Source organism: Mustela nigripes, chromosome 4 (genome assembly GCF_022355385.1).
Source record: "Mustela nigripes isolate SB6536 chromosome 4, MUSNIG.SB6536, whole genome shotgun sequence".
Lineage (NCBI taxonomy): Eukaryota > Metazoa > Chordata > Mammalia > Carnivora > Mustelidae > Mustela > Mustela nigripes.
In genome coordinates, this window is record NC_081560.1 from 42967618 (window position 1) to 42981616 (window position 13999).

A 13999-nucleotide genomic window follows, 5' to 3' on the forward strand; every position below is an offset into this window, starting at 1 on the left:
ATATTAACAATTGTAACTTTTGGGTGGTGTGATTGTGAGCAAATTTATTTTCTGCTTTCCCACAGTTCAGACTATTTTTTAAAGCTTCTTCTATGAGCATATGTTACTATTCTGATCAGAAAAGCATAAACTGGTAGCTAAGAGCAAATACAGTTGTGTCTCTTAAAATCCACAAGACAAATACTATGTGATAAAGCAGAAATAAAGAAAATGAAGTAGGTAACTCTAACATCAACCACCAGAGCTTGAGAAGTCTGATGCATTCATGAGTCTCTCTCATACATGACCACCTCAGGACAGGTTGGGGATTTTGATCTTCCCCAAAAGGCTGACGCCACTATCAGAAAGAGATCTCAGGACACTGAATTTGATGGTCTATTCTTGGGCCCAGTTTAATTTGAAGAAGCTTATCTTCTTAAGCTCAAAAAGACACTCGGGAAACGGACGCGTCTTGGGTATCTCTTTCCCTTGGAAGATTAGGATAATCAGAGGAAAGAATGATGATGCAGGAAACAGCAGGACAATCAGGAAAGACAGTGACACACTACAGCAACAGAAAGTTCCCTTCTGTACCACAGTTAACAGGCAAACAGAACCAGAAGCCTTGGGCATGTTCCCATAACACACACGACACTTCCAGTCTGTGGTGTCTAACTGGCCTCTCGCTGGGACAGAAAGATAAAGAGGACAAACAAGCAGTTTAAAAATGAAGAATGAAAAGAGGCACTTCTTTAAGATGAAACAACAGTAAGCTGGACACACATTGGCTTGCTAATGTGTTTTCGCTGGAATCACTTTATCTGACCATCTGCTTGGGAGACTGCTGACAAATGAACATTTCAGGCCTTGCATTGATAGCTCTTGGAAGTCACTTGGGTAAAACATCTGACTCCCAACTCATAGGAAGGGGGTGATAGGTAAATGGCTGATTGAGAAGGCTCTGAAAAAATATCATCCACCCTACTCGTCCTTGTCCCAAAAGGCTTCAGAAGGGTTAACCTAACCCTAACCCTAACCCAAGCCTAACAAGTATTTCAAGAGCACCTACTATGCTTACATTAACTGAGAAATGCTTACCCCCCAGGCACTGTGCTAAGCACTTTGAATGGAGACCTTCCCACTCAATTCCCTCCAACGCAGCTACTATCCCCATCACATGGGAGGGAACTGGGGGAGACAGATTCCAAGTCTGCACCTGCTCAAGTGGAAATGTGGAAATGCTCAGTGGAAATTCCTGGGCTGCCATAATAAATTATCACAAGCTTGGTGGCTTCAAACAACAGACATTTATTCCCTCATAACCCTGGAGACCAGGAACCCCAAATCAGGGTGTTGGCAGGGCCACACTTCATGTGAAGGCTCCAGGAAAGAGCCCCTCCTTGCCTTCTCCTGTCTCCTGGTGACTCTAGGTGCTCCTTGGCTTGTGATGGCACAATTCTAATCTCTGTCTTTGGTTTTATTTTGCTTTTTTAGCTTTTAGTTTTTTTAACAACGACTATAATTTGCTATGATAATCATGGTTATTAATAAGTAACTGGGCATTAATTCTTGAAATGTGGATTTTATGTAATAGTGTGTTTTTAAGTGTTCACAGGATCTTTGTTCAATACTGAGACTCATGGGATGTCATTAAAAATGGGCTTTAGAGGGGCACCTGGGTGGCTCATGGGTTAAAGCCTCTACCTTCAGCTCAGGTCATGATCCCAGGGTCCTGGGATCGAGCCCCACGTCAGGCTCTCTGCCTACCTGTGATCTCTGTCTGTCAAATAAATAAATAAAATCTTTTAAAAAAAAATGGGCTTTAGAATATTATGAGACGAGTAAGTCATGGAGATGAGTGGCACACACCGGGGCTAGAGCCAATGGCACTGTATGGCGTGTACTTGCATGGTGAAGTGATGGTAGCGACACTTGTGAACAAAGCAGAACACAGAGTGTGGCAAACCACAGAGAACCACTGTGCTGTACGCTTCAAACTAAGGTAACTTTGTGATTCAACTATACTTCACTGAAAAACCATTTTCTTCATGGGCTTTGGTTGACCCGGTATCTGTAAAGTTCTTCTGCTGGTTCTTTAAGCCTCCCCCGCCGCCACACACACCAAAAGTGTATACTCTTCTGGGGGATAAAAATCACCTGGTACTAGGTCAAGATCTAGTTTAGTGGTTTCCCCATCCAGACTCTTGGGAGCTTTTTTACAAAAAGAGATGCCCAGCCCCTTCCCCAGAACAAATGAATCCGAGTCCCAGGGCACAGAGCCGAAGTATTTCTATCTGCCTCTCTCATAGTATGGCTGTCTTCTCTGTGTGTGTGTCTGTCTCCTCTTCTTGATGTAAATACACCAGTCATATTGGATTTGGGGCCACCCTCAACCAGTATGACCTGATCTTCACTAATAACACTTGCAAAGATCCTATTTCCAAATGAGGTCACGTTCTGAAGTTCCTAGTGGACTCAAACTTTGGCAAACACTCTGCACCCAGGACTGCAGGATTCTGGAGTGGCCCACACAGGCCTACATCCTGAGCTGCGGTGCTCTTGGGCCTCCAGAGGGCCCCACTCTGTTTGATAATATCTACACACACGCCAGGTGACGTCAGAGCTGCCCTGGCTCCTGTCCCCAAGGAGCTAGCAGTTCACTGAATATACGTGAGGTGAAGAAGGAAAAGCACATCACCGAAGTATCTCTGTGGACTTCTGTGTGCTACAGAAACCTAGAGGGGAAGGGATGAGGGACAGCCAGGGACCTTGAGCATCTGGACCCCTGGGGAAGGGAGACCTGTGCTGAGGCCAAGAGGCAACACCAGGAAGAGCAGGCTCAGAAGGAGGCATTGGAGGACCACGGGAAAGTTGGGGGAAGGATATGTTTAAGAGGCTCCAAAGGCAAAGGAAGGAACTTTGATTCAATTTGGAAGGAAAGAAAAAAATTAATAGGGGCCACAACGATAACTTCATTTGTTGTGGCTTCATTTAAAGACTCCTCTGGCAGAGGAAGACAGGGCGGGCGTGCAGCCTAGAAAATGGCTGCAACTTCTACACAGAATAAGTTGTGCGCCTGCGCGAACCCGCACCCACGGGTGCTGCTCCCATGTTTACAGTTTTTCTGCCACACTTCAGCAGCTTGATTGGAAAGTAAGTTGAACTTGCACGTGTCCCCCATACTTTCATCCCTCTGTCAGCAGAGTCCCCGTTGCTACCGACCTCCCCAAACTCACACAAACAGACATACACACGAGCTTCCCTCCAACACCCACTCGCATCCCAGCCAAGAGCTGAGTAAAGAGGAAGGTGAGAAAAAGAGAAATAAAAATGCCCAAAGCAGCAGCCAGAAGAGAAGGCGGAGGAGACATAAATCACCTTTGCACCGCTCACAGCAGGCTCCCCTCTGCTTGATGGCAAGGGCACAGTCTCTCGACAGCACGGGGCACTTCTCTCTCTTACAGGTCACTTCCTTGTTCTAGGCAGAAAAAGACAAGAGACATTTCAAAGAAACTCCAAACAGAACCCCCTGTACCCTGACACATGCCTGAGGTTTTGCTAGCCTCCCTCTTCCTATCTTACTTTCATCTTGGCCAGAAACACTCATGCAAGCGTTCTGCTCTCTCCCTGGAACAGAAATATTCATCCAGAAACACAGGACTTTTGAGATTAGGCGCACATGAGCGGGGAATGAAAAGTCCCCTCTTTAGAAACCAATGCCACCTAGATAACTGAGCATGCCAAGAGTAAAGCTTTCTCCCACTCTGTTCTAAGGTTTCTTTTCAGTACACACTATAGAAACGATAATATTTGTGTAAATCATATTTTGCCCATTGGGCTACCTGGGCCAGGACTACATCGTGAGAACAAAAATATTTGCACACAGCCGTCCAACAATCCTTAATAGTAGAGTGCTTTAAAATGCAGCAATCTAAAGTTCCAACTCAAATAATGACAAAGTTGAGTATTGAATCAGCTCAGAAAGAGAAAAAATAATATTCCTCATGCCAAGCAGAGACACAGTCGTCAGTGTTTTATAGCCACAGGACAGCTGCATTATATTAGCACTTATGCTAATGAAGTGTGGTGAGTATTTGCATCTTCGGTTTTATCCTGAAAGGTTAGCTGTTAAAATGTCTCAGAGAAGATCCAAACATGATGTATATGCCTGTTTATACACAGGCTGGATGCACGTGCACAGAACATACTATGTCACAAAACTTAATAAGATCTGAGCTTCAGTAAGTTTCTTCTAGATGCTACACGCTAAGTGCTACGGCTTTCATTCCTATTAAAATTTTGTGAGATAAGTATTATTACTATTCCCACTTTATAGACATGAACACTGCTCAAAGAAGGTGAAAGATCTGAGTAATCGACTCTCTTCTTTTCCCCCCTTTCTGGTGTCTGTGATAAGAAAGGGGGCATTCATGGAGCTAGCCTCACTTACCCCTACAGTCCTGCAGTACTCATCCTAAGCTGTAAATCAAGACTCTGTGTGGTACTTCACAAAGACCAGCACTGTCTCCCATCCCCATGGTGGGAGTTCAGATCTGATTGACCCTAAGGACCAGGCCTAGATGCTTCCCCAAGCTCTCCAGGTAATTCCACTGTGCACCCAGGGCTGAGAACCATGACTCTGCAAAGAGCATTCTCATGCCCAGTGAGGCTGAGATGAGTTTGGGAGCTGTCCACAGTTCCTCAGTGATGGCAGACGTACCATCTGAACCCACTTGTCCCAGCTCCAAGTCCTCCCAAGTTCCTTCCCTCACCCTCTCCTTTCCTAAGGATGGTGGAGTCAAGACCACCTGCAAGTCGCAGGCCTTCAGTGGATTCTTGTGATTTTTCTTAAATCACAAACATAATACACAGTATGGTCACAATTCAAATTAAAGAGGTCTGTTTTAAAAAATTAAGAGTGTCCCTCCACTACCACTAAAGTAATCATGAACAACGACCAGGTGTATATGCTGTTTGGCATTATTAACAGTGACTTCATCTGGCAAAGTACAGTTCCTGCAAGCTGTCGTTTGATACCGACGCCCCCACACCAAGACGTCTGTGAAGTGAACATGCTTTCTAAGCAGAACATCTGTCATGACGGCTCATGCAAACCTGGCTGCGGCTTCAGGGAAGGGCCACCCCCAAGTGTATCTCCTCTCTGAAGGGAAAAATCCTCAGACATGGGGAATTCGAAACTTGAAGGGCGGACACAGGTGGTGTGAGTCACAATTCGGGGTCTGATAAATAGGAAGATACACACTTTCTTAAATATAGGAACTCTTTGCTAAATTAGAAACCTGGGAGCCAGTCAAAATCTATAACAGGATCCCAAGATTCATAATAAATAGCTTGTAACTATAGTCCAGCACAAAAGTTATTCCAACCAGATGTTTTGTAGCTTCACATCTGGAATTTTTTTGTACACACACACACACACACACACACACACACATACACACCCCAAATCTAAACTTTAGCTGTAGGTTTAGTGGGGGATTTCCCCCTTCTAATAACATTTGGAGTTGTTTTTTTATATATATATTCTACCAAACTGCCATATCTGCTCATTTCCCTGATGTCTGGCTGGCATGGATATGAAGCACATGCTTAGACTCCCAGACCCTCGAAGAAAGTACGAAAAACTACAGAGAATTGCTCCTAGGACCCCGATTCCTCTGTCTCCTTAATTGAGTCCAGCAGCTACAGAGTAAATTTAAGCACAGGTTAATTAAGACCACTTGCTTCGCTTTCACTGATTTTGCCAAGAGACAAAAGCACTGGGCTCCAGCCAGTGGCTCTGGTGAGAAGCGGCGCGCACAAAGCCATGTCTGTAGGCGTCCATCTCTACTGGCCTCCTTATCTCACTGTGCGCCAAGTGTCCTCTGCTCTGAAGCGAGGCCATGTCTCATTTGGTTCACTTTTCCACTCAAGAAACCTTTTCTGGTGCGGATTCATCCTTACCAAACATGCTCTATGTACTGGGCTCGGCGCTAAGAATTTCATATGCATTATTTCACACACACACACACACACACACACACACACACACATCCACATCACCCCCATGTTACAGATGGGGAACCAAGGTTAAGATACTTGCCCACGCGTCACCCAAAAGGCAGATCTGGAAGTCAAAAAGAGGTCTGACTCCAAAGGCAAACGTTTAAATGATGCACTTTGCAACTTCCCAGGCATTCAGGATACGCACAAGAACAAAACAATGTCCGGGCCCAGAGGCCCCAGGGGAGATTGGCGCCTCCCTTGTGGTTCTGCACGTGTGAAATGAGCTCTCTAACAGAAGCAGGAGAACGCCACAGGGCTGTGTCAACACCAACCATGGGAAGGTTTACAAATACCAGCTGTTTTCTGGCCATGAGGAGGGTTATGCCGTTTTGGATGTTGATAGGTAGCTGTGTCTATCCTACCTCTGAAAGCCAGACTGCCATCCTTGAACAAACTTGGGTTTGAAGATCCCCAAATCTAAGCAACAGAAAAGAATGGTAGAAAAGCACTGGAGGAAAACATCAGAACATTCTAAAACAAAAAACAAAAAACAAACAAACAAAAAAAATGGACCTAGCCGGTGTAGAAAAGTAATAAACCTTACACATTTTCCATCCTTAGTCTGTCTCCTTGTGCTTATCACTTTCTAGCATCAGCCAGTTTGTGATTTACCTGCTGTCAAAGGTGTTTGCATTATTGCCTCCTTTCTGAAAGACCAAATATATCCAAATCCAAAACACAGCCTCTGGAGACACATGAAATGAAGTGCCAACATGCAAAAGTAAAAGAGGGGCATAGGGAGTAAAAAAGAAAAAGTCTACATGGCTGGCAACAAAGCTCTATAAGGATGTGAGCCAAACCACAGCCTCAGCCACAGCCAAGTTCAAACCGAATTCCAGCAGCCAGCTTGCTGTGTCTGAGGTCTGCCACTAGGTGGTAGCACAGAGTTCCCTGGGCTTCGAAATTGGGACCATGAGACGTGATAGTGGCTCCGGAGCATTTTTCAGTGTCTTGTGTGGAGGGACACAACCTCTCACTGAAGGGGGTTATAGAGAAGATAGCACATCACCACTGTGCTATAGAGAAGATAGCAGATCACCACTGTGAGATTTTCCTGTCTGCTTTCTGCAACTAGAAAAACATGTTTTTGACATGTTTTTGTTCGATTTCAAGCCAATGTCTTGAAGATATTTTTTTCTAAGATTCTTCCAGGACCAATCCTATTATGAAATATGGAAAGTATTACCTGACCTTTCATTTATATTTTAAAAATAATAATAAAATAGAAATCTGGAGGGGAAAACACAGCAAATAGGATGAGACTGATCAGGGAGAAATGTCAGCTGGCAGATACTCTATTTTTAGACTATGAAACAGCATCACAGATCTTTTGAAATAAAAATAAAAACAAAAATACCTGGTGCCCTGCCTGCTGAGACTCCAGAGCCGTGTTGGGAAATTGGCAGACCCCACGAGTCTCTTCCTCTAGAAGATGGCATTATTTTCCTTCAATCGTTGTCTCTTATGAAAGCAAAGCCTGCCTTGGAGGCAAACAGCTGTCATTTGGCAAACTAGCAAATTCTAAGTGCCAGATCCTTTTTCAGAAAATCAAGAAGGCTGCAAAGTTATCATACTTCTTTCTGCCCAATGAAGAACACTCAGTATGTCAATGAAGTCCACAGGCCAGGTAGCATCAGAGAGGAGATGAAGGAGCTAACAGAGGCTCTCTTCCTTAAATTAGAAGCCCTGCAGGCTCTCCCTTCCTCCTCCATAGATGCAAAGGCCCCAGTCTCACATCATCACTGTAGTCTTATTTGGGGATGGGCTTATAGACTGTGCTGCCCTCAAGAATTCCCCCTTCCCAAATGCAAAAAATCCTTGGGGGTGAACCAATATTAATCCTGAATAATCCGTTCCCTTCATCATCAGCTACTGGCAGAGGATGGATGCCCACCACAACGACTCTCAGAAGTATAGGAACTGAGCAGTGGAATTTCTAGAGCAGCCGAAAAAAAACCCAGGACTTGACACCTATGCTATACTACTCCATGCTGCTGGAGTGAGAAATCATGCCACAAGTCTCCCCTCTAGTCCAGGAACTTATACAGTGTTGGAGGAAACAAGACATCAGATGCTGGCAAGCCACACAAAAACTGCTATGTAACTTCTGGCATCACGTGAGAATTTCACCTTGACTCAAGAGCCATTGTGGTCAGTGAGCACAGATAGGACACGGTGACCCCTTCTTCAGCATATTTTTATCAGTGAATTTATTTGAAGTGCACACACAATGATGTTTCACTATTTGAGATTCTCGCAACTGCTCACAGAGGAATTTGTTTTTAGGAATACAAATGTCTTGGGTCAAGCTTCCCAAGGAGGAAGGTAATCCAACATCAGCACATGTGTTCTCTGTGGAATTTCTTGTCTCCCCATACATGAAGTCGAAGGGGTCAACTATTCCTTAAAGTTCCCCATTGTAACCCAATTCCAGCCCCCAAAGAGCCAAAGGGAACTTTACGGTGCTTTTGAACGCAGGTCACAATTTCTCCTAGGCAATATTATAAAACTTCTCATAAACAGAAGAATAAGACTTCATGTTTACATAGCACTTTTCTTCTAAAGAGCTCTGCAGACATTATTTCATTAACCCTCACAGGTTTCTTAAGATTTGCAGATGGGAGAATGGCACACAATAAAGTTAAGTGTCTCAGGTCCCTCAAAGAGCTAGCTAGCGGTAGACCTGGGAAAACAACCTGGTTCCCAGGCCAGGATTAAGGGGCCAGCTGGGGAGGTTAGTTGCTAAGGCACAGCATTAAAATTTATGGGTGTATCATATTAGAATTAGGTTAGCTCCTACTCCACTGTTGAGATTTTAGGAATAGATTAGTATGGAGCTGAGCTAGTCTGGAAATTTTCCGGCAAGAGGCCACCTGGGTCAGACGTGCCAGGTCTCCTGCCCTTGTTATACGGTAACCTGTTAAAGGTGCCATACAAGAGCTGCACTGAGACTTGGGCAAACAGACCTGACTACAGAATGTCACAGTTCCAGAATACGAAGATGCAGGCAAAGGCTGAAAGAAAAGACCCCGAAGGGGCAGGTTCCTTGCTTGTCGGTGGCTTTGATAAATGGGACATAAAATATAGTCAGTCTCTCTCTGCAACATACAGTCAGGGGAAATCCTTTGCAAGTGAGCAGGAGCACCCGTAGAGGAGACAACACAAGTTTGTACCTGCTCCAGCCTGTCTCCTTTGGACAAAATCTGTTCTTAATCTCTGAGAAAATGATCATTGCGAGGGTGGGGGGATCTGCGCTAGTTCAGTGGTTGCCAGTGGCAGTATTAAATTTGATTGATGATTTATTGTTTTAATTAAGCTTTTATTTGCTTGTTCTTTATTACTGATAGCACAATTGACTTCCCCATAACTCTTGCACAGAATGAGCTGGAAAAAAAAAAAAGAGAGAGAGAGAGAGAGAAAGGAAAGGCAGTTTGGTCCACTACAAAGCCTTAGTATACATGATGAGGCTTTGAGCCGTATCTCTCAGCTCAATGAAAGCAGAAACAAAATGGAAAGAAAAAAAAAACTAACAGAACCATTTCTAAGGTGAGGAAGGGGTGTTTGATAGGGGAAATGACTCAAACTTCCCAGCCAAGAGAACTGTATCCCAACACCCCTTTTCTTCCTCAATCGAGTGAGGTCCTAAGACAGGTACAAGAAGTGAGAGGTGTCTGAGGTCGGTAGGAAAGGTGGCAGGTGTAAATGGCCCTTGCTTTTAATGTAAATTAGCATTTCCAGATCTTTCTGAACCTCCAACTTCCACCACTTTGGCAAATCCCTTCCACAGCAAGAGCAAGAGAGCTGATCCTTTGCTAACCAAACAATGAAGTGGCATAAAATACAGAGAATTTTAATGCTTACCTGGATTTACACAGAGCTAGTGAGGGCAGAGATTTGAAGGCGGGACTTGTGATACCAGAGGCGGTGGTTTAACCACCATGCTGCACGGCTTGCTTCAGAGGCTACGATGAGCCATCTCTTCCTCCTCACCAGGACTCTAAATGTTTGCCTTTGCTAAGCACTCCCCATTTTCAGACCATTATAAACGTTAGCGGTTTATGGTTTCATTTGGAACGCACGAGTAAAAATAGTGCATTTTAAGATAGACAGATTAAGTCTCTGGCTTAAAACTCAGAATGAGTCTGAGACTCCGAGGGCCCGGTCATTTGTAAGACAGATCAGAACCTGGATCCAAAGCCTCCAGATCCTCTGTTTCTTCCTGGATTTGAGCAGGAGGGTGCCTCTCCCAGGAGGCTGGCAGCCTCCAGACTCCAGACTCCCAGAGTCTAGAGGTAAAAATACCTTCAAGAACATATATTTGGAGATTTAATGTGAGAGCATCTTGCAAGGACATCACACAATTCATTGCACTACATCTGGGAGTGTTATTCTTTCTTCCTCCTGTCGAGGCTCAGCGAGCCTTTACCCCAGAGACCTGGACCCTGGCAAATGCCGCCTTCCCCGGCCCAGCTAACAGTGCAAACACTGAACAAAGCTGCTCTTGAAGCTGAGCCATTTAAAAGACTTTATGAAGCCCACTGGGGCCCCCCGATTATTTTGCAACAAGTCATATCCCATGAAGAAATTCACTTCTCTGCAACACAAAACAGAGGGAGATTAAAGAAAATGGCAGGAGAGGCAGCGGGGTGGTGGAGAAAAGAAGTAAGACCCCCTGCTGTTCTGTCTGGCCAGAATCGTGTCTTTTAGTACCCATATCCTCTACAAAGACGATGTTCTGGTGATATATGGCCCTAATACATCACTACGTGACAGTGCTCTCCCGATATCGTACCTTGAAAATATGACACGTGCCAGCTTAAGCAACGGGGGATTAATAGGGCCTTTTTATATTTAACTTACCTAACATTTCAATTCTTTTTTAATGGGCTTTAGTTTGTTGGAAGGAATTGTTTGGGGTCCTATGCCGTTTAAGGATTTAGGTCTGTTTTTTTTTTTTTTTTTTTTTTTGCCTTCTCAAGGAACTCTGAGAACAAAGAAACACAGGCCATTAGAATGTCCCTGCTAGTCAAGTACAACTCTGATTTAAAACAGGACAGTGTCAAACAGCTCCTCATTCTGTTTAATCATATTTTGAAAAAGAACCAAAACATTAGAGATGGCAGAACACAAAAGAAATAACCACCAAATAAAAATAGTAGCCCAAAGAAAGTAGCACTGCCTGGTTTTTATTAGACTGTACATCGTCTAAGCACAGGGTCTGCTGGCAGCCCCACGTTCACAGAACTGTAATGGATGGAACATGAAGCAGCCAGGGGCTTAGCACTTTGGGCCCCATCACAGATGCAGCTCTGACAACTCAGGCTCCCAGAAGCAGGATGGAAAACCAGAAGGTAGACTATGTCCCCTCCTGCCAGGGGACAGGAGCCAGATATGTGAACTGAGAAGAGTAAAGGTGGGCATCCTTTCTTTATTTAGCCCCAATTCTCAAGCCTACTCCTCTCCCCTCCCCAAGCGAAAGGGAATCAAAGAGCTGGGATGTGGATGGAGCCGGTGCTCCAGAGAAAATGTCCACGGATTCCTGACTGGGGGTGAGGGGGGCTGGAGTCCTGCAGAGCTGCACAGCCTCAAACACAAGCGGTCCAGCCGCCTCTCCCAACACCTTTAATTATTTTACATCGCTGTGTACCCTTCAGCGCATGAAGAATAATGAATCGCTTCTTCCTCCACCCGAAAAGAAAACAAAAAAGTAAAGGGGAGATAAAATTCTAGGAACATTTGCATGCATTTCTGGTGAGTTCTTTTCCTCTCCAGATGGTGGAAGCCCACCTCCAACCATCAGAAAGATCTACGATGCAGAAGGCAGAAACCAGCTTCCCGCCTTTTGGGGGACAGCATGGAGTCTGCCCAGCAGGCTGGCCAGGGGTACTGGAGAGACTGAAGAGTGAAGGTGACGGACTTAAAAATAGTAATAAAATCGGAGCAACTCCCATCAGAAAAGTTGCAATATGACGTTCGCGAAGGACAGCTGGGGATACGACTTGGGCAGTGCCTTTTCTGGTCCCCCGCTGTGTGAAAGTGGGGCTCCTGGGCTCTACAAAGCGGCTAAGAGCTCAATGAGCCCTTTTAATCGTGCACATAGATGATTCTCTGCCAAAAAGGAAGATGTCAGAAATATGGGCATGGAGTATCTTAGACCCCATTTCTGTCTGGCCCTGGTGACTGGCGGTGGCAAACCATGTCTTCCCGTGGCCAGCCCTGAAAGACGTCCCCCTCGTCAGCACATGCTACTGCCTGCCTCACGCACCATGGGTGGGACTCACCAGGTCTTCAAACGCCCCTGACTCCCGTGGGTCAACAACAAGCCACCGAGCAGATTTTTCGCAGGACGGAACAGAAGCGTTTTCACAGGTTGCCCATGAAAGCCGGTGCGCTGCTGGGAGCTACAAAAATACCTTCTCTTGACAAGTAAATGGAGCTGACATCACAGGGAAGAGGCAAGGCGGAGGGGCTGCTCGCAGTCCATCTGTCATCTTGACAAAATAACTTTCTGGTCACTAGTGAGACACTTTTAAAGACATCTGCACAATTGACCCCGACCACCAGCAATCACAGAGGCTTTCAAAGGGACCCCTGGGATGGCAGGCTTTAGAGCTGGTTCCTACTGTCCCGCTGCCAGATAACGGTAAGGCAGTGTGATGCGTCTGGTGCTGGAAAGATTCCTACTCCTGGTCATCCTCACATCGATACTGACTATGGAGGGTGTCTGGTGAGCCCGAGAACATCAGGCGGGGGAGCAGAGGGAAGTGGGGACCCTCTCTCTAGCTGGATGGAACGGAAAAAGTCAACCCCAGGCAGCACTTCCACATGAAGACAATTCTGCGAGCTAGAGTGGGTCTGACTCATTCACCAGGGCCATTAGCAGTGTGTTTTCTTCACCAAGGCCTTCCCAAGGGCCGGGGGCAGGTGTCAGGAGGAACTAGAGAAGCCACAGATTTATTTCATAGGTTTAGAATGCAGTTTTAATCCACTAGCTTTCATTTTCAAATTCATTAAACAATCAACAAATGCAAATGTTGCATATAATCCACATTTGATTAAAGTGTTGTAAAGAAATGAAAGCGGCTAGCTACCCACAAAATATTACTTACATAAACTTGCTGCTAAAGGGATTTACAATATGCACCTCAGTTTTAAAAAGAAGGGGTTAATCATGGTTATTACCCTCATTTCACTGTAAAACAGCTTCTTGAAATCTTTAACATCTAAGAATAAAGCGTCAACAGAAAATAAATGCCATTTAAGAAATGTGACATCTTGGCTCTACACTTGTTTTTTTCTGTAGGTTAAACATTTGCACTGCAAAATTCAAATCTAGCTGACTAAAAATCCATGAATCTGTTTAACAAATACTGTTTGGGCCCTGCTGGCAGCTGCGTGCTGCGCCAGGTTTTGCTGGGAACAGCAAATATGAATCAGATACATCTTCTGCCCTAGAAGAGCTTACAATCCAAGAGGGAGCCGGGCCAGAGCATAAACACGGCAAAAGCCCCTCCTGTGTTACAACATGAGCGGTGCACACTGCTCTTCCTGAGTTCAGAGGGAAAGGTCAGTGTCAACCAAACTCCACTGCCACAAACGCCCTGAGATCACCCAACTCATCTTGGTTCCTGAACGACCATCTGGGCCACTGAATGAGACTTTAAAATGTTTTATTACACAATCATCTCACTGAAACAGAATCTGACTTACATATGTCAGCACCTCAGGATGTGACAACCCACGAAAGGAACCTCCTTCATGGAGGACATTCCAGCACATTCCAACATAGGTGCAGCCTCATGGCTCAGCATGGTGGATGGCACACCAGTTCGTCTGAACGTTTATCATGGGGAAATAGTTTGGGCCATGTTGTCCTTGCTCTCTGAAATTCTAAGATGTAACATACATTGCTGGTCTTACATCTATAAAATGTCTTAGGTAAAGTACAAAAATA

General features: G+C 45.1%; 1 protein-coding gene across 3 annotated transcripts in view; it reads right to left on the reverse strand.

Moving 5' to 3' along the window:
- The window catches only part of BMPER (BMP binding endothelial regulator), a 251913-nt gene that overhangs the window by 218480 nt on the left and 19434 nt on the right, over positions 1-13999 (reverse strand). For all 3 annotated transcript variants that reach the window (XM_059396591.1, XM_059396592.1, XM_059396589.1), the window contains exon 3: positions 3358-3457. In XM_059396591.1, coding sequence (XP_059252574.1) covers positions 3358-3457 — 100 coding nt within the window. The remainder of the gene's footprint in view (positions 1-3357; positions 3458-13999) is intronic.